Below are 20,840 nucleotides of genomic sequence, written 5' to 3'. Positions count from 1 at the left end.
TGATAAGCAGTTACAGCAACTGTTAGATGCGAAAATTATAACTGAAACACGCGAGAGCATTCTTTACGTTTCAACGGCACAAAAAAAAAAAAAAGAAAAGAAAAAAAAGAAAGAAAGAAAAGAAACAATACACGGAGTAACAGTAAACAGGATATGAAATATGATAAGGCTAACTATTTGAAGTAACCAAATCTAGTACATACCTTAGTATTCACATTGCAACAAATCCCTTGTCTTTTTTTTTTTTTTTCTTTTTCAGTAATAACTTCTCCCCTTCCTGCATTCTGCCATTCCAACGGCCTGCACACGTACAATTTCCTTCAATGAACAAAAATGAAGCCAGCATTTTTCTTTCCGCCTCGAGCGAATGGAATTCACAAGGGCAGCTAAATTTTTTTCACTCCTCCGCCGCGAATCATATGATTGTCACTAATATATTAAACTATATATACAGTGTGTTCAGAAAATCAGGATTTTCAGTTGACAAACTTTCTTCCGGCGTGACTTCGTTTATCGTTATTTTTATTTGACGGCAGCTTAAAGTTAATGAGTAAAGGCATAACTAATAGATATTTCGTTTGTTTTAGACATTCCGTAATTTTGGGGAACAGGCTTCAGTCCGAAAGACCGCCCCCCCCCTAACCCTCGCAAAACCGTCAATGCTGGTAATTAGTAATAATAACGATTTAAAAACAATAAGAAATGAAGTCAGCCAACTCACAGTACACGCACTATTTCTACTTCATAGATGGAATGAAGAAAAGTTTTGTCAGAATGGTCGAATGCTGAGTTGAATTCCGGACTTCTCGATAGAAGCGCAAAAGCTCCAGTCAATCATATTTGTTGTGCAGTTGTATTTATCTTAACTTAAATATATTCCGTAGTCCTTTTTTTGTGTGTGTTGGTGGGGTGGGGAGAGTTCCATAATGATATGAAGGGTGTGAGCCAAGAACATGGTAACTAACAAATTTTCAATTGCTGAGTTACGCAGCATCAGATAGGCAGCAACGCATACCGCTTCGTTTAATCCCTCATGTATAGACTTATGTGAAAAATCAGCTTTCCGACTTTCAAAATGGATTGTGCAGCAGAAAATTTCTAATTTCTTAAAATAGTAAAATTATGGGTTACCATGTTCTTATCTCACACCCTTCATGTTCAATCCCTCTTGTTAAAAATACAGAAAACTTGAGGACTGAATAAACCGTGATGGTGCTTATATAAAACTGTAGAATTACAAGAATATACAAAACCAAAAGCTCTAGGTGTGCAGCCTTTAAGTGTATCATATAAATCTAAGTAATTTCTTGTGTTTTATTTTAATTTTATTTTGTTCCAAAAAGAGGATATGGAATATTTTGAAGTAAAAATACTACATAGAATTTTGCTACTTATTTGAGTATTTTTTTAAAAGAAGTATTTACTTTTAGAGTTGGCTGGTTTACACCAGCTGTTTTTCTTCTTTTTTTTTTAAATAAACAACTGGTTTAAACCGAAAAAAAATAAAAGGTACGAAAAATGCGAATCGTGTGAACTTCATGGTGAGTTTCCATACATCAAACCATCTGCATTAGTTTTATTTCCTTTTCACCTTTTAATCAAGGTGTCCCATGTTCAATTCTCGGTCGAACTACAACCCCTCTTTCATGCGTAAACAAAGTAGCGGTTCAAATGTCACTTTAAGCGAACGTCTTCTCCTTGATAACCTCGGTATTACGTAAGGATGTTAAGCCTGAACATACGAAACGAAACTAAATTGTATATTTCTGCATGCCTGAATGCCTGTTGTTTTATAAAGAAGCCAAAGTTGCTTAAATATACTGATATAAATTGACAAAATTTATCGATTGCCTACGTAGCTTCCAACATTAGCTTGGATTGTATTTTCAATGATATGTACCACTAAATTTGTAATTTAATACCTCAGTTTTAGCGTACTGATTATGATACATTGACCTTTAAATTTTACAGGCAAAGCAATAACAGGATTTTTTCCGTTATTGTTTTACATTTAGAGTAATGACGGGATTTTCCCGATGGCTAGGGCGGGAGTTTCTCAATTTAAGAAATTTACTGACCGGACTTCTTTAAGCTTATGTGAACTCTTCCAGCATAACCCCGTTGTTGCATAATAACACCAAGGCGAAACAAACTTATTTCTGTCAATATGTAATATAAATACATAAAGCAAAATATCTAAACCCAAAAAAATCTGGTTTAAACCAAAAAAGCCTAGTTTAAACTCCCCCCAAAAAACGGGTTTTTGGCATTTTCAAAAACAACCATGGCTCTTGCCAACCCTGCTTACTTTTGTATGTAGGAGATTAAAAGAAAATCTTATTATATACATTGGTTAATCCTTTGGAATTCATAATGTAAATATGTTGAGAAGTAAAACTGTTTGAAATATCTTTTCGAAATTCATGGTTTATTTTCGAGGTTTTATATTATTATCGGCATCAACCACTAATTAAATGACTTTTTGTGTTGTAGAGAAGCGAAACAAAATCTGGTTTATCAATTTAAAGCAGAATTTTCGAAAAAGCCCAAAATTTCCCAAGCAAAAAAGCGAAGCAGAAAAAACCGAGGTTTTTTTTCCAAAAAAGCCGGTTTTTTTCCGAGCCCTTGCATCTCTAATTGAGAGAGACCCAATCCTAAAGCCCTAAGACGCACGGTCATTGGGTTCCTTCTTTCTCTCACGCGCCCGGTCAAAGAGAGTTACCTCACCTCAAAGCCCACGACGCTTGTTCATCGGGTTCCTACCACACTCTGACCTAAAGTATTTAAAGGAAACTATTATTGTACATGCTTCTGTATTAGAGGAACTTTTTATAATAAAAAGGTGATGGGAAAAGTCCAAATCCCGAGTACTATTTTTGCTCTACCCAAAAAATTTTACAATATACTACACTGAGTTTTCCCAACAGAAAACCGAATCCGTGTCTCGTTCCGATTTAATGTCTGTTGAACCTGCCGAATAGTACCGGAGTGACAAATAGAACTTAAGAACAGGCCATAGACAGGATCCTGATCTGTAAAAGGACACTATTTTTCTGCTCTGAGACACTAGAATCTATACGCAGCCTAAAATTATTTTGTAGAAGAAATTCGCTATCTATTCATTCATGTAGCTGCGATTACCATAAAGATGTTTCAATATACCGTAACGCAAAGCTATGTCGTAAGACTTCTTTAAATCGAAAAATACAGCAAGATGTATGCGATAGGTGAAGCAAGATGTATGTGATGCTTGAAATCAACTTTGGATATGAGAATGACTATTTGTGGTGGATATAAAATAGCAACTTGAATAGTGCAACTTGCTCAAAACAGTACTTGACTCAAACATCACACCAGGTATTCATGACGGCCCTTGTAGCTTTCTCTAAGACTGGAAGGAGCAGTCTCATTCACGCCATCCAGGTAGAAAAATCAGGTACGTGATAGAAGTACTAGAAGATAGAGTATTGCGACAGAAGTTGCGCAACTTTATCAAATCAGTTTAAAATTCGACGGTTATGCCTCCTTTAGGATAAGGGAGACGAATGATTAAAGCATTGAGTGATGGAAGAACTGGTAAAACAATGGTATGGGAGGAAACGGGAGTAACACGAGGAAACCCACGATCATGATGTTGCCCACCAAATCTTACTTGATCGGCGATCGAACCTGGGACTCAACGCACCAGAGATAAGCGTCTACTACCAAGCCACCGTATCCCCCTAGCCTAAAAACATTGTTTCATCACTTACATACATGTAGAAACTACAACATTGAGGGGATTTTACCCCCTTATTCTCGAAGGACTTAAGCTCAAAACAGTAAGGTTATTTCGTAAGATCAGAGGGGAGTACGTACGGAAAAGAACGGACACACACACACAAACAAACAAATGTCACTTCGAATCGAATAGCAGCAGTTTACTTACGTTTGCTTCAATTAACTTTGACAATGATTTTCAATTTTTATATAGTATAATACATTTCATACCGCATAAGCACACCGGACGGAAAAAGAGAACAGTCACCTACCACAAGACGTTACAAAATGTCGGTTAACACAGTCTTTGGCCTAAATAATCACCCAGATTCTGTTTGGAAGTGACTAAAAGAGGTATTGCAGCAAATATGCCATCACTTATCAGTACATCCCGTAGTTCCAGTGATATGGGAATGTCTATTTCTGCATTTTACCCGTTGCTCCAACTAGTCGCACAAATTTCAAATTAAGTCTAAATCTAGAAACTGAGGCCGGACCAGGTAAGAAAGGGTATCTAAATGTTCCTCAAATCATGTACGAACGCTCTGAGTCCTGTAAATACAGTTATCGGCTTGAAAGATTGAAGTGTCTACTGCATTACTCACCGTGAATATTGTGAAGAGATGGCAACACCTGGTCACTGAGAATGCCCAAATAAACATGCTGGTTCCCGTTTACATTCACATCTATGAATGGGCCAAATTATGGCACAAAAAAAGCACACCATCACAAAACCCGCACACTGGATGAAATAATTCACTGGGCTTCCGCTAGACACGACGTGTTGCTTATATATATATATATATATATATATATATATATATATATATAGTGTTCATTTATTATGTGGCCAAAATCCACTGGTGAAATCCTCGCACCTAAACAATAAAAATAATATCCATATGAACATAGGGCGAAAAACGCGCTGTTTCAAAGTTACGGGATGCCGAAATCGAGAAAATTGTAACTTTGAGGCTGCTTAGCTCGAAAACTCTGAGAGATATCACAGGCGGTTGAACATAGTAGAGAAACTAGTACACTATCTAAATAACCATGTTTCAGGGTTGGGTTGTACCGGCGGGATTTTAGAGAGAGGGGAGGAAGAGCGAAACCTATACCGCAGCTCCCTCTATAAAATCCGTTGCGCCGACACGTTCCAACTCTGAAACATGGTTATTTAGATAGACAGCGTACTAGTTCCTCTAATATGTCTTTAACGGCCGTTGATATCTCTCATAGTTTTCGAGCTAAGCAAACTCAAAAGTTACAATTTTCTCGATTTCGGCGTTCCGTAAATTTGAAACAACGTGTTTTTCGCCCTATGTTCATAAGGACTTTATTGTTTAGGTTTGATGATTTCACCAGTGGATTTTGGCTACATAATAAATGAACATCCTGTATATCGGATGAGACTACTCGTTTCCAGTGCGCTATAGTTCAGTGTATGTGTGCTTGACCTCATTGAAGATGTTTGTTCAGCTTCGTGGAAAGCAAAAGTGGTATGAAACTAGATTTCAAAAGTCCACTGCATAAAGTTCCCTTCATATTCTTTGGTTGGAAAGGATCTGGACTCTCAGGCTGCAACGATTCTTCACGATTTAAAATCCATTTTCTCTGACTAAGCCTGCAGCTCACTGTGGCCGTTAGGAGCCTTGACGACCACAGTTTCGATGCCATTCTACGTTAATGTGTCTGACCATTCCTTCTTGATAAGGACATTATCCTTTGATACACCAACAATTCGGGCAGCTTTATTTATTGCATGCGGGAGCATTAACACAATGCGCTCATTTTGCCATTCTGTCACAACTTTACGAACTGTTTCCGTACAACTGAGTGGAACACTTACTTCAGTTAACTGCAATATTCATGCAAGAGTGGTGGTGAGGCACAATGCTACCTGTGAAATGCCATCTATAATCGAAGACACGAACCAATTTTATTGATTGGTCAATTTGTATTTACTCCTTTGTAGGCTGTGACGTTACACAGGAGGTAACCTATAGTTTGGAGTAAGATGTAAACTATTGAAGCGCGTTCGAATCAAACCCAGGATCTCGTGCACAAGTAACCCGACATAAGAATTCCATTCACGAGACTAGGGAGCAGGGTATGAACCAATGGGATTATTTTGGGTGTGCTTGGTTACATATTGTGAAACAGGAGCTATTTTTGTTGTTCTTAGGTTTATATTAATATGGTGCATTTACGTCAAGCAGATATATTTAACAATACGTATTATAAAAACGAATAATTGTTATATATTCCCGTTGTGTAAACGAACTAATGAAGATTAGAGGAAAATTTCTAGAAAGAATCCTGGACAGTAATCCTGGATTGAAACATACTATACAACGTTTAGATTACTACTTAGCAGGTATGGCAGATCTCCAGACGTCATTAGGGGTGACTTAGTTTGAATATTGTGAATCTACCGGCGTAAATTATGTGTAACTATGTATGCCATTTATGGACACTTATCAATTTAATGCAAACAGATGTCCGAGTTAGCAATGAGCAGACGGACACTGCAGCGTAGTATTGTTAGGGTAAACTTCACTACATAAGGAGCAGAACAATAGTCTGCAGTCAACTAAGCAGACGATGCCGCTATAAAAAGAAGAAATCTTTAATTTCCAACCAGGGATAAACTGTGAGCGCTCGGTTATGTTGTGCGAGTGTGACGAAAGTGGCAAGTGCATTCAATATGTCGCAAGAGGCAGTGTCCAAGGTGATAATACATTACAAAATTCATGGCAAAACCACATCGACGAAGAGAAACAATAGCAGAAATAAAATCTTCAGTGACAAGTTCCGCTGATCATAAAAGTGAATTCTCACTCAGAACAGTCGCGCACTTCCCACAGGCTGTACCGACAATCATGGTCTGGCGCAAGATGCTTGACATGAATATATGGGGTTGGGTTGTATGGTCAAATCGCTGATGAATGACCATTACGCTTTAATACGACGTCAGTGGTGCATTAAACACGTAACATGGACTATTGATGCTGGAATTGTGTGATATGGTAGGATGAGTCATCGTTCACGACCATTTTTCTGTGGCGAACGTCCAACAGATAAGCATGATCCGCAGTGTCTCTATGTGAAACATGGCAATGGTTCTGTGATGTAATGGGTAGCAATATCCTGGTTTCCTGTGAGATCTTGTGCTGACGGTTATCGGTCCCGTCATTGCCCGTGATTATATCGCTATTTTAGGAACCATATGCATCCTATAGTCCAGATGTTTCCGGGAAGGCAATGACGCCATATTTCAGGATGGTAATGTACCCACTTACAAAACAAGGGCTGTTTCGGTGTGGTTTGAGGACCATTTGGATGAAGTTGAACACGCCCTGGCCCATCCAACCCCCCATCATGGGAAACTGTGTGATGCACTGCACGCGGATTGGTGTAGTATTCCACTTTCTACCATTGACAACCTCTGTGACCATACTAGGTCGCATCAAAGTTGTTCTGAGGGTGGAAGGTATTCCAACACCATATTAATCTGGTAAAATCCAATGTTTTCCAGGTGTTTCCATTAAATTGATAAGTATCTGTATACCTTATAATATATATGTTGTACTTGAGTTATCTATTCGTTATTTATAAGGATTATACCTTCACAGTAATAAGAAGCAACGGTTAAATTCTCATTGTTGCGCCTGTATAACAGCACGAATTTGACAGAGGTCGAAATGAAACATAAAATTTGCTTTTATAGAAATGAACAGTATGATGAGTTTTCTTATCTGAAATCTGTAACATCAACATTTAATGGAAAGGATATTAATCATTGGTGTAAATTATGGAGTGAGTTTCTGGAGAAAGTAGATGACCAAATTTCTAATTCGAATCCTGACTGCAAGAAATGTGATACCGGCAGAAATTCATAGCCAACTCTGTGTGGAGTATGGTTCAAACGTCTTAAGTGATAACAAAGTTTGTGAGGGGTAAGATTGCTTAAGGAAGGCTGGGAGAATGTTCATGATGAACCATGATCGGGCCAGCCGTATGTAATCACTAACAATCTTGTGCGTGTAGAAGAGATCAAGATTCATGAAAGCAGACAATTCACTATTTCCACGCTATCGGCGAATTTTCCGCACACTTCACGGTCTGTTCTCTACAAAAGTGTGTCGGGTGAATTGGCTTTTCAGGTGGAAAACATCTATGGCATGGGTCTGGAAAAACTTGTCTCTCGATACGACTACGGAAATTAAGTTAAAGTGTAGCTGAAGTTATGCAGAATCTCCTAGAAATGTAATATACTAGAAATGTTTAAAAGTTTTTTTTTTTTTTCATTATTATAAAACGGGCCTTACTTTGAAAATATCCTTTGTAAAAATATCTAGTATAGTTTTGAAGAATCTTTAAAATGGAACATTGGTGCACACTTCAATAATTAGACATAAAAGGCTGATAACTGAAAATAAATAAATAAGACTCGAAAAATAATTTAATAATCGGAGCAAGATCACGAGAGGACAATAGAAGAGAACACAAATCAACCTCATTTAGCATCGTTATCTCACGCAATCTTACATTTTAAACTCTCAACCTCATACGATGACTATAAAGATGAGTGACGTCGAGATTGAGCTTTATATTGGGATATAAACAGTACACACACACAGAAGTTATTAGCACTCACACAGTAATCTGTATAAGAAAGTGCTCATTTTATCTGTAATAACTCTATATGTATCGGAAGATACTCACCTAGCAATCCCTGTAAACTTTCCTGATCCACACATACTGTCCCATCGTTATTCACTATTATAATTAAAGTCTTTTCTGACTTTTTCGAATCCGTGCTATCTGCTACCACTGTACTCGACATGTCTGCAAGAAAACAAGAACGAGAACATTAATTTCCTAGAAATTCCTTGTACTGAAACAATTAATGAGTTTATTATTTACTTATTTATTACAGATGTCTGATCTACTCTGCATCTTTTCTGTATCTGCATTCTGCATCTTTATTATGGTTCTGTAACCTAAGTATCTTTACATAGTATAAGAGACAAAGACTGTGCTTTGTTCTCATCTTCAAATGGTCGTCACGTCCCCTACAGGCCCTATTCAAGCAAGATATTTCACATGTATGGTGTACTCGGTGTCTCCTTTCCATCGATATATAACACATAGAGATCACCGCGTGCTACTTTTAGTACTTCCCTAGTGAATACTGTGAAGTGCAGAGTTAACAGCCTGATTAATTTGCTACGTATAAGTAAATCTCTTTATTTTGCAAACGAATATAGCCCTATAGACTTCCTTTTAATTTGTTTATCAGTATGGTAATATAAGATTTAAATATCATTCTATTGGCATCCATATTTATGTGGTAGGCTCTGTTACACACGACTGCAACTATCGAGAATTATGTGTTTGTATCCCTATATCTATGGTATACAAATGTTACATGGTTTTAGAAATAGCATATTTACAATTAGTAACTACAAAACAATATTTTATTAAATCCTACAAAACAATATATCCTGGAGGATCATAGGATGTCTTGTCATTTTAATATACAAGCATAGGGAAGTAGCGCAGAGAAATAGGTATGTAGATTAGTAATGTATTTCAAGAAAAGAGCCTGAGATTCAGTAAGCACAGTTTTATAAAGAAGATTCTGAGCACAGCATTTCAAGTGTTTTCGTAGCTAACTCGATTCTTCAACGCCCACTAAAATATGGAAATGGGAGAAAGATTTCAGATTAGAAAAATGTATACACATAAAACGAAGGGAAAGAGTATATAGTTTGTAGCACTTCCCTCATGTCTCCAAGAAGTTGAACACAGGGCACTGTTCTGAGTTGTGTTTCCAAGCTTACACCTGAAAGCCAAAATTCTCTCACAGAGCACTGTGTATTCACACATTTTACAAATATTTCTCACCTTTTTCGATTGTAGCTTGACTCTTAACTGAAAATACAGCGAGCATACAATTTTTGACATAGTAAACGCTGTCATTCGAAATTACTATTGTTTAAGGAACAACCATAACATAAATACATAGTTGTAATCGTATGGAACAAAATTATTTATGGAATCGTCCGAATAGGTCTAAATTAACATTTTATCATGTCTCCCTACGAAAGAGTGATTTAAAACTCTTTGTTTTGTCTAAAATAACATATAAAACCGTATGCCTATTCTGCTATGGGAGAAAGCAATGTCTGAAACAGCCAGTAGTTATTTTCATTTTACCAAGAAGAAAATATTGTTATTACAAATGTTCGGTTTGTCATGTATTAGTTCTTGTATATGAGCTTTGTTTAGACTTCCATAACCTTTTATTCATAGGTTTTGTAAATATTCTTATGTATTATCATGATATTTGTTAAAAACACTTCACCTTTCAATATTAGTAACCCAAAGCAGATGACGGATGGCTTGTTGGTGTCAACCCTCAATGTTTACATAGATGGCAGCAATGAGAAGAGAGGAAGACAATCTCTTATACTTGCTTGTTTTTGAAAGAGTTGTTTCTTAATATTCCTGATTTATCTTTATCTGTTAACTCTTATATAGAGTGTTATATATAGTTTGATCAGAAAAGACCAGAGAAGGAGTCAGTACACTTCATCCTGCTCTAGCTACTATATTAAATTTAAAAGCTGTGTGTAAACAGATTACCAACAATGATTTGTTATAAGTAATGGTTTGTGTTAGACCACTTACAACGCAGGTAGTTGCGGAAAAGTACACTTGAAAACCTAGTATATAATGGACAGCACAACAGGAGCCCACTTAAATAATAATTATATTTGTATATATATATAAACTTAGCATAATAATTGGGGTACCGTGTACCACAAACTGTTTCCACCTCGCCCGACAATCAATGCATCTGTGCACTCCCATTAATTGGAACGTATCAGAAATTAACAAAGGTCTACCACGCGCTTAAGGTTTGAAAACAATGAGAAGATACACTCATGTCCAAAATGATTGTCGCATATCTATAACTGTCGTTTTGTAACAATACAATTTGATAATGATTCTGCAGGGCACTTTTTTAATACTGATACTATGTGTATAATAGGGAAACGTATTTATGGTAAATTTTATAGGAAAAGAATTATAAATACGAAAATTAGAATGAGTAGAACAAAATGTTGCTAAATGGACGAGAAAGTTTTATTTTTGCATTATTGTTCTTATTTACTGCTCTTTTGACATGAAATTTTCCACATGCATTTCTTTGCCAATTATACACATACTAACATTGTAAGAAATACCGGGCGAATTCGGTATCAAATTATATTCCTACAAGAACATTTATAGACATGCGACAATAATTTTGGAAATGAGTGTACATATTGCTACGGCCATCTGTAACAATATTAGACTTGGTAAGAGAAATCCTAATGGGTAAATCCAATTGAAATCATCCAATGAGGTTGCTTTCATCACTTTTGAACACGGAATTTTACTATATTCCGAGTTGAAAATGTATTCGCCTATATTTGAGATACTTAGAAAAAAATGAAATTCTTGAGTTTTACGTCCGACGGTTCTGCCGGCTAGGCTAAAGGAGACGGTGATGATGAGAAATGAATGAAATGGTGGAACGAAGAAAGTTGGAGGAAACGGGAGAACACCGAGGAAACCCACGCACACGGTGTTTGCCCACTACAAAATTCACTTGGCGGGAGCAGGGTTTGAACCCGGGACCCCCGGGTCAACGCTCTACCACTGAGCCACAGCGGCCCTTTGAGATACTCGGATTTGTTTGACGAATATTCGGACCTAAGAGAAACGGGAATGGCGGAAACTTCATAACAAGGAACTACATAATTTATACGGTTTACCAAATATTGGTAGGAAGGTGGCTCAGGTAGCCAGGATGGAAGAAAGTAGAAACGCTTTCAAAGTTTTAACTGGAAGACCAATCGGAAAACGACCATTAGGAAGACCTACGCGCAGATGGGAGGACAATATTAAGATGGATCTCGCAGAAATAGGAATACAAAGTAGAAACTGGATCCAGTTGGCTAAGGATAGAAGTCAATGGAGAGCTTTTGTGTACGCGGTATTGAACCTCCGGGTTCCATAGGCCATAGAGTTAAGGTAGGTAGTTAGTAATACTCTGATCAGAAAAATACTAATTATTTAAATAATTCCAGAGTCAACATGGAGGAAGTTACATGTTGAAAGTTAAATTTGAAAAAAATGAAATTGTCATTTTTGAAATAAGAAATTCAAACACCCACCGTTATCTCTTTCCTACGGATAGGCCTCCTGATACACTACTTCCTAAAAAGATTTCATACCTGAGAATCTCAACCTGCATCGAGCCTAAGGGAAGCAGTGATGATAAGACGGATGACAGAGTAATGTTTGTTCGCCGCACGCAATGCTTGTCCGCAAGCCCACAAGGCGAACCTGGAATTGAACCAGAAGTGTGTGCCCTAGCACTGACTCACTGCGCCCCTTAATGATGCGCTAAAGTTCACACTAATTTTTTATGATTATTTTTAACATCCCACGATTATGCACCAAAGCTAAGGAAGACCTGATGAGATGGATAATATTGGTAGAACGACAAAAGTGGGACGAAACGGAAGAACCACTGCATTTGTCCACCACATAGCCCACTTGGCGAGCTGCAATCGAATCAGCGATACCACGCGCGAGCGCTCTACCACTGGGACCCCGCGGTCCGCGCTTTATTTTAATTTCTTACCCAATGAAAGTATTCGATCCCTGCAACTGGCCCGTATCATCTTGAAATCCACGAATTGTAACAGTGACTACGTTCGTGCTTCAGTCTACCTCATCTGGATCCTCAATCGCAAAGTTAGAAGAGCATCCACAAAGCACGACCTCCAGTATATGGGTCGTGGAAGTAAACAGCTGTTGCAAAAGGCAAGCCAACCGATAATCGTTGCAATTCATAAAGTATAACTGGCCAAAATGTGGAAGAACCTTTTCAACGGTGAAGTCTGTCACCTATTTTCAATGCAGAAAATAATTTGCAATACACACGGCAAGACTGGACACACTAACTTGTCACTTTAAAGTACAAACATTTAACAATGGTGAAGAATAATCCGTGGTTTAGTTAACCAAAAATGGTACGGAAAGAGTTTGCGGGTAATTGGTTAAGCGATAACACAAGAAACGCTATAGGTAAGATAACCACGTCAAAATAAGCTAGAGAAAACAATTCAACAATAAATACATAAAACTCAAAGGTACTGAATTCGCTACAATATCCATGGAAAAGCCCAAGGGGTATTGAAAAAACATTACTCTTACTGATGAAAGTAAACTAACTTTTGAAACGAATGGTAGAATCACTGCACGCACAAAGGCAGCAATAATAATGAGCGAAGGTATGTATATTAACGCACTAATTTATATAAAATTGAATTTGTTACCTGTGTGGTGCGTCAAGGGTAGTTATTTTCCTACATGTTTCATAAATCCCACTGTTCGCTTAATCATGTAGTCCTCCGGATTACTCCTTGAACTGCTGTTTTAATTCATGTTTCTTAAAAAAGATTAAAAAAAATAATTAAAACAGTTCAAGGAGTAATCCAGAGAACTACGTGATTTGCGAAATATATAGTAGGAAAATAATTACCCTTAACGCATCACATAGGTAAGAATATTCGCTCTTTTATAATAACCATGCATGCCTACTTCTCACACACGGATACAAATGTAAACTGGTGAGAGGATATGAATAGGGGTCCTCGATTTTCACAATAAAAAACTGGAACACCCTATGAAAATGTACAGTATAGTCATAGTTACGCCATTGTTTTTTGCTGAAATACCAGAATTAATTTGTAGATCTGTCAAAAGTGAGTAACAGAGAGATTATTTCCAGTAGAGTATCGATGACTGATAAAAGCGGTGTCTTTTAAACTATCAAACGAATATTACGTCTGCAGAAAGACTGGGACATTTTGAGTTTTGAACATCTCTTGCAAAGTCAGATTATACAAATCTGGGAAGGCTGTAAGCCCTAGGTACCAACGAAAAGGGGAACGAAACCAACTGTTGCTGAATACAAACACTACATACTACAGTGCAGTTAACGAAACGAAAGGGAAGGTTGGTTTCCCAATCATTGCAATATTCTTTCACGCTGTTTCTAGGCAACCAAGGTCACTGACCATACTGCTGCCAGTAGTTGAAGATTAAATCAATCGTCTGTCAAATAGTTGTTTCTGTTATGATGTAGTAGGGTTTGTCTAATACATGTTTGAGTATGTGCTGTTTTATTATTAGTATTTTTCGAATTACTGATAACTGCTGACTGTGAATAGGTTCAATATGTGCTGAGTTTACAAAAGAAAGATAAATATGGCGAGTGAAAATACTAAAACAACAAATAAGGAAAATAGTTTAACATACAAAAGTCAATTATAGGACAGCATAATGATATTTTGAAGACGAAAAAGGAAATACAAGTCCCCTTTCTTTCGTAGAACAGTTATCAAGTGCACTTCGAATGCTTTGAAAGTGAGTGAAATAAAATGTTACTTGCGTCACTGAAGAACAGTTCGGAGACACTAACGATAATCTTTTGTTATCATTTAAAACACCTGATAAAAAAAATAATAAAAAAAGTTTCGGTATGAGAATTTTTTAGGAAGGAAGATTTCATTAGAGGAAGGTTATATATGTAATATGGTTTCGTTTTTTGAAGAAGATACGAAATATAGAACCTCTGAGAGAATAGTATGGTTTGAAGAAACATGGGTAAAGGCTAATCACTCCAATACCAAATGCTAGACCAATCTAACAAGCATAAATGTCGAAATAGGTATGTTTTATTATTATTACAGGCTTTCCAATGCTAATGAGAAAAAAAATATATAGGAGGTTTCGTGAAGCTATGAAAAGAACATTTAAATCCTGGAACATATTGAAAGAACATGGAACAAAGTACTCATATAACAATTTCTACCTATTAGAAGGAACATTTCAGTAATCCAATAGGTAGAAATAAAAAAAAAAAAAAAAAAAATACATGGAAATAACACTAATTGTTATTTGTTATACGAACATACATTCTACTCTCAATATAACTAAACGGGTAATTACCTCATTGCAAAATTTTATACGAGTTTCTTAGTATTTCCGTACGTAGCTCTACAGTACTAAGCAACGACCAAAGGAAAAGTATATAAAGAATCTCCATCAGAAAATCAGCGGTTGTAAGTATACGTCTCCAAGATGTGAATAATTTAATCACTTGCAAGATATTACCACTTCTATGTTAATTACTTTCTTAAATAATATACCGTACATAACTTGTAAAAATTAATACAAAATTTATTTAAAAAACCACAAAACACGTAACAAAGAGTTGGTTTGTTAAGTATCTAAATACACAATTGCACACACAACTTAGTGCATCTAAGGAAATATATACAACAGTAAGCGTATCAGTTACACTTTAAGTTTCTTCAGTGCCTCAATATGCTTATTTACCATCTTCTACAAGTGGAGGTAACAATGACACAAAAATATAGGAGCCTTCGTTAAAATGTATGAAATATAGGAGTTTACAAGAAGAGACTCAAATATATAGGAAAAATAGGAAATACAGGAGCACTGGAAAGCCTGTTATTACATGCAGGCATGTAAGAGGTTTCATATCAAATTGTTCTTCGTGTTTTATGTAACGTGAGACAACAGAAATTTAGAATTTTGTAATCAATTTTATCAATCCATTATTTACTTTTCCTGTAGATTCATCAATGAGGGGGGATTCAAACACTCAATTCCACATGCTTTCAAGACAGGCGACATTTTGTGCATTTTAATATACTAAATGTTTAATATGTCCTGCTCAAAGGGGGTTAAAATCTCAAAAATTACCCCTTGCATACGCCATTATTCCAAATACTATTGTTTTTATTTAAAACTCTTACCTTCCTACCATACTCTTACATTTATAGAATTATGAGTTGTTAAACGTCCTAAGTTTGTCATCAGAGCTGCTGCCTCTGTGATCGAAAACCCTTTGGCAACAGGCCTCAAATACCACACATGTTTTCTCAAACTGTCAGAAGCCAGCTTTCGTTAACTGCACTATAATGTAGTTTATAAAAAAAACCGCGATAAAAATTCCGTTCATGTAGCACAAGACATGGTATTATCAAAGTTGTCTTAATCATACTTCTGCACTTCTAACGCATAAAGCCGTAATAACTCACTTGCAAGTCTCGTCTTCTATCTCAAAGCATTCGCTAAAACGAAAGAAAACAGACAAACGTGCAAATATGTACAACGCCAATCTAGCTCAGTCTCATAATATCTTCGATATTTATTTCATGAACGGCATTACCTTTCTCTTAGCTATTACGTAAAAATTAACCTTTATACACCGGGCAGGGATTTGAACGAGATCGTACACTCAGGCTTCCCACTGTTTATCATAGGGTAATGACTGATACCTCGCTGGAAAGCTTATGGAACACTGATTCCAACGAGGCAACACTTGTGCAATTCCCGTCCTATTCATAGAAGAAAAAGATACAAAGACATCCTAAAAATAAGAAAGAAAAAAAATGGAATTTGGAGGGCACTTACAGTCACTCGAAGCTGACAAAATGAAGCAATACACATGTCACAATTATATTTAAAACATTGTAGTTATTATTGCAATACAAAGCGAGATAAAAATTCAGAACAAAATTCCTATAAAAACGCCATATATCATTTTCGAAGGGCTGCTGCAGATCTTCACGTTGTCGGTCCTAGTGACCTCAATAATTATCACAACGTTATGCCGTTGATATACTTATGGAACACATATTCCAACGAGGCAGCAACAAGAATTATGCTTCTAGATGAATTGAGTGAAGATCTTGACACGACAAAGAAAGAAAAAAAAACTGCGACCCCCAAAAAATTTGCCAACTTTGCCCCCCTCCCCATACAAGTACTTTTGCACGGTATTAGCGTGTAGTGGACTAATACACTGCTTCACATACCAATTTTTATGACTAACGATAAGCGGGAAATGCCCCCATCCCCTCAAAAAACAAACATTATCCTCCCCCTCTCTACCGTAGTACCCCCCACATACATAAAACGAATATCGGAGGCAAGCTTCATCCTCTAGGAACACAATGATATCAAAATTATCTTCCTAGCGTAATTAGGGACTGATCTATTAAAGTTTAAAGCCTTGACGCAGCAATTTGCGTCCTTCGGCGTTTACAGGTTAACATGCCGCAAAGAAACTTGAAGCTGATAAACTATTTCAAGAAAGTCTACGTACTAATGCTTTGAAACTCAAATTCCATTAGCAAAAGTAGAAGTTTTACAGTAACAGATACGTTTGCACGAGGGAACTAAATTCCTCGACAGTAAGCTAGTCTAAAAAAGAGCGCCAGCAGCGAATGCAAACGAATAGGATAAAGGGTTAGTATGCCGAAAATGCAACAGCAAGCAGTATATTTGAAATGTTTCATTTGCAATCTAGTGTATACGCATAAGGGACATGTTACTTACGGCCTTCTCTCATCAATTTAAGAGTTTCTCAGCTGTAATATTGGTACACGATAACGGGTGATAATAACTAAAAATGTCCAGGATGTCTTTTCCAGGTTTCTGAGTAAATTTATTGCATATATCTTGTGAAATATAGCATTTCACGTGTAAAATCCCCAAATTTTTGTAAATAACCTATCAATTTGCATCCAATTACAATACATCAAAGCGCAAAATCTATAAGTTCGTATATCTGGCCATTATTGCTGGAACACAGGAACATTACATATGATCCATGGAAATGCTTAACTTACATCCTCTCTATTTCAATGATTAGCATTTAAAAACACGTATATAGAAGTACTATATATCTACATAATAAATAATGCTAGACAAAGCATATCCTCTTAAGTTCATTTCCACTAGACCATGTTCCGTTAAGAGGGTCCAAAGCTAACCTAACCAAACCTAATATAACATTGTATTATGTAATCATACGAAAATCAATGGAAAGAAGATGAGAAATTGCAAATTTTGTGTGGAAGAAATTATTGGACCCCCTTAACGGAACATTGACCTTTCCACTATGTTACAAATTAGCATACATATACCGTATCTCACAATAATTTATACACAGTGCAAGGAGTATTTTCTGTTCGTGTATTGACAAATAAAATTTCAGAATCACTATCACTATTTTGTACATAACGTTTGTTTCATTATTAATGAGCTTACCATGAAGTATTATCAATACACTATTTGTTTACAACATGACTTAATAAACAAAAACATACCACACCGTACACAAATTAAACCGCGCTAAGTCACGTTGTCTACTAATGAATTATCGAAGTTTTCAATCTTTTTTAAGCTTGTGTCTTCATAACATGTTCCCTGATTCACCACAGAATTATAAAAAGAATAATATTTCTAGTACCATGTAATATCAGCAGCTGTCTACTGAAATCGGCTAAAAACAAAGCAACACTTTTTGAATTGAATAGCGAGCAGCCATATTTACGAATCGCGCAGAGTAATCTCCAAAGTTGAAACTTACATTAGGAAATCTACAGTAATAAACGACTTATGCAGCAACTTACCTCACAATTAGCACGGACTCAATACACAAAAACTGAAACCTTTGAACACCACTATTTTCTTAGAGTCATCGAGAAAACTATTATATAGAAAACTTAACGTACTAAAACATCTACCGCCATTTGTAATATTTTACGCCAGTGTTGCCAACACGCGAAGAAAAGTGAATTAGGCATTCTTCTTTGAAGCTTTACAAAAGCAATGTAAAGTGTTGCCAAACGTTTTGTACGCCGAATTACAAAAAATTTACACGTTATTATTATTATTATTAGTCCACAACGAGAAGCAGGGGTAAAAGTGAGGGGGAACGCAGAGGGACATCATCCCTCACCTCGAAAAAATATTTACTGCGTTCCCCCTGTTCCTAAAAATTACAATGGGTAAAAACCAATTTGCCTATAACCTTGAAGTATTTGATCCCGGTTTCTCTGATCATGATGCGATTATTTTAAAAATCACTTTAAACAATACCGCTGTTCTTAAGTCTAAAGTATACACAATTACAAAGAGAATTTTCTCCAGTCATAATATGGGATATCTAAATTTCTTGCTTTCTCACGAGGCTTGGAATGGCATATATAATACGTCTAACACTGAATGTAAGTTTAAATACTTCTTGGAAACTTTCTGACATTACTTCAATATGGCGTTTCCAAAAGTTACTCGTAAAATCCGGACGTCATCCACTAAATCGTGGTTAACTAAAAGCATTAAAATTTCTAAAAGTAACCTATTTAACTATAATAGATTACTCAAAATAAATACATCGCTTCCTCAAAGGTTTCGAAATTATATTTTTAAGTACAGGAAAATATACAGAAGAGTAATTAAAACAGCTAAATTACTATCAAATAGCTCCACAATACTTAATTCTACTAATAAAGCTAAAACTATGTGGAAAATCTTAAATGGTGGAACAAACAACAAAAAGAGCGACTTTGAGTATGTTACAGTTGGGGACGAAATTATTAAAGAACCTAAGCGGATTGCAGATGTCTTCAATGACCATTTTCAAGATAGTGTACAATTACCTGACCCCATACAAGCGAGTTATAACGACTCGATGAAATTTCCAATGCATTCACATATGACTTTTTTAATTCCAGCAACAGTAGAGGAGTTATGGAAAATATTGAGTAGGATGTCTAATTCGGGATCTTCAGGTTTTGATGAAGTTCCAGTGACCGTTATTAAATTTTGTTTTCCTTTCATTGTAAATCATCTCTGTTATTTAGTAAACCTTTCTCTTGAGAAAGGATATTTTCCATCAGTGTTAAAAGTGGCAAAAGTGATTCCTCTCCATAAAAAGGGGAGTATGCATGATGTAAGAAATTATCGCCCAATCTCCATTCTTTCCACGTTTTCAAAAATTTTTGAATATGTGATGAAGTCACGACTCTGCAATTTTTTGAAGTCATGTAACTTACTATCACCATCACAACATGGCTTTCAAAATAAGAAAAGTATTGAAACAGCCTTGTTTGATTACTTGTCCAATATAGCTCTTGAAGTAAAAAACAGTAAATATGTTTTTGGCCTATTCATCGACTTATCCAAAGCTTTTGATACAATTGATCATGCTATTCTTTTAAACAAGTTGTATGCTTATGGTATTAGAGGAGTAGCTCACAACTGGTTTCTCTCTTATTTATCCAGTAGGCAACAAGCGCTACAAATATCAAAATTGGCTGCAAATGGGTTTCAAACAACTTGTTCGTCTTTATCAACTGTAATCAGAGGTGTTCCTCAAGGTTCCATTTTGGGTCCTATTCTCTTCCTGCATCCAGCAAAATGTATTCTATATGCTGATGACATCAGTATGATAATATCAGGAAAATCAACAGAAGAAGTTGAGAGGAAATCTGACATTTTTACGGAGAAATTAGTAAAATGGTTAACAGCGAATAGATTAATTATAAATCATGATAAATCGATCCTCTTACATTTTCATTTTCCAGGAAAACCGCGTATATCACCTAGAATAAAAATATCTTCTAACTTATTCCAATATTCTTGCATAACAAAGCTTTTAGATGTAATCATAAGTGATGATCTTTCATGGTCTGCTCATATCTCCACTTTAAACAAGAAACTAAGTAGCGTGTGTTTTGCCTTATACAAAGTTCAAGGTACTGTGTCGAGAGAAGCACTTCTTAGCTTTTACTATGCCAAGTTTAATTCATCAATTAATTTCGGCATAATATACTGGGGATGTGCTGAAAATAGTTTAAGCACTTTCCGATTGCAAAAGAAAGCGATTAGAATAATTTTTGGATTACCCACAAAATCGACATGTAAAAAGGTTTCCATAGAAGCAAAAATTTTAACACTCCCCAGCTTATATATCTATAAATCTATTCTTTTTACTGTGAAAAACAAGCATCTTTTTATCTTTAACAAAAATGTTCATAGCCATAATACAAGACAAGGTAGTGACATATTTGTGATGCATCAAAAATATGCTAATATAAGCAAAACCGTGTACATGAATTGTGTCAGAT

The 20,840-nt window shown here is 36.1% G+C and overlaps 1 protein-coding gene across 5 annotated transcripts in view; it reads right to left on the bottom strand.

Moving 5' to 3' along the window:
• The window catches only part of pps (protein partner of snf), a 215,954-nt gene extending 197,455 nt beyond the window's left edge, over positions 1-18,499 (bottom strand). For all 5 annotated transcript variants that reach the window (XM_081755781.1, XM_081755784.1, XM_081755782.1 and 2 more), the window contains exons 1-2: positions 18,342-18,499; positions 8,488-8,610 (exon numbers count right to left, since the gene is read on the bottom strand). In XM_081755781.1, coding sequence (XP_081611907.1) covers positions 8,488-8,608 — 121 coding nt within the window. In that variant the 5' untranslated portion in view covers positions 8,609-8,610; positions 18,342-18,499. The remainder of the gene's footprint in view (positions 1-8,487; positions 8,611-18,341) is intronic.
• Between the last annotated feature and the right edge of the window lie 2,341 nt (positions 18,500-20,840).

Source organism: Thermobia domestica, chromosome 4 (genome assembly GCF_964235325.1).
Source record: "Thermobia domestica chromosome 4, izTheDome1.hap1.1, whole genome shotgun sequence".
Classification (NCBI taxonomy): domain Eukaryota; kingdom Metazoa; phylum Arthropoda; class Insecta; order Zygentoma; family Lepismatidae; genus Thermobia; species Thermobia domestica.
The sequence above is the reverse complement of the archived record's forward strand: the minus strand, read 5'-3'. Positions and strand labels throughout refer to the sequence as shown.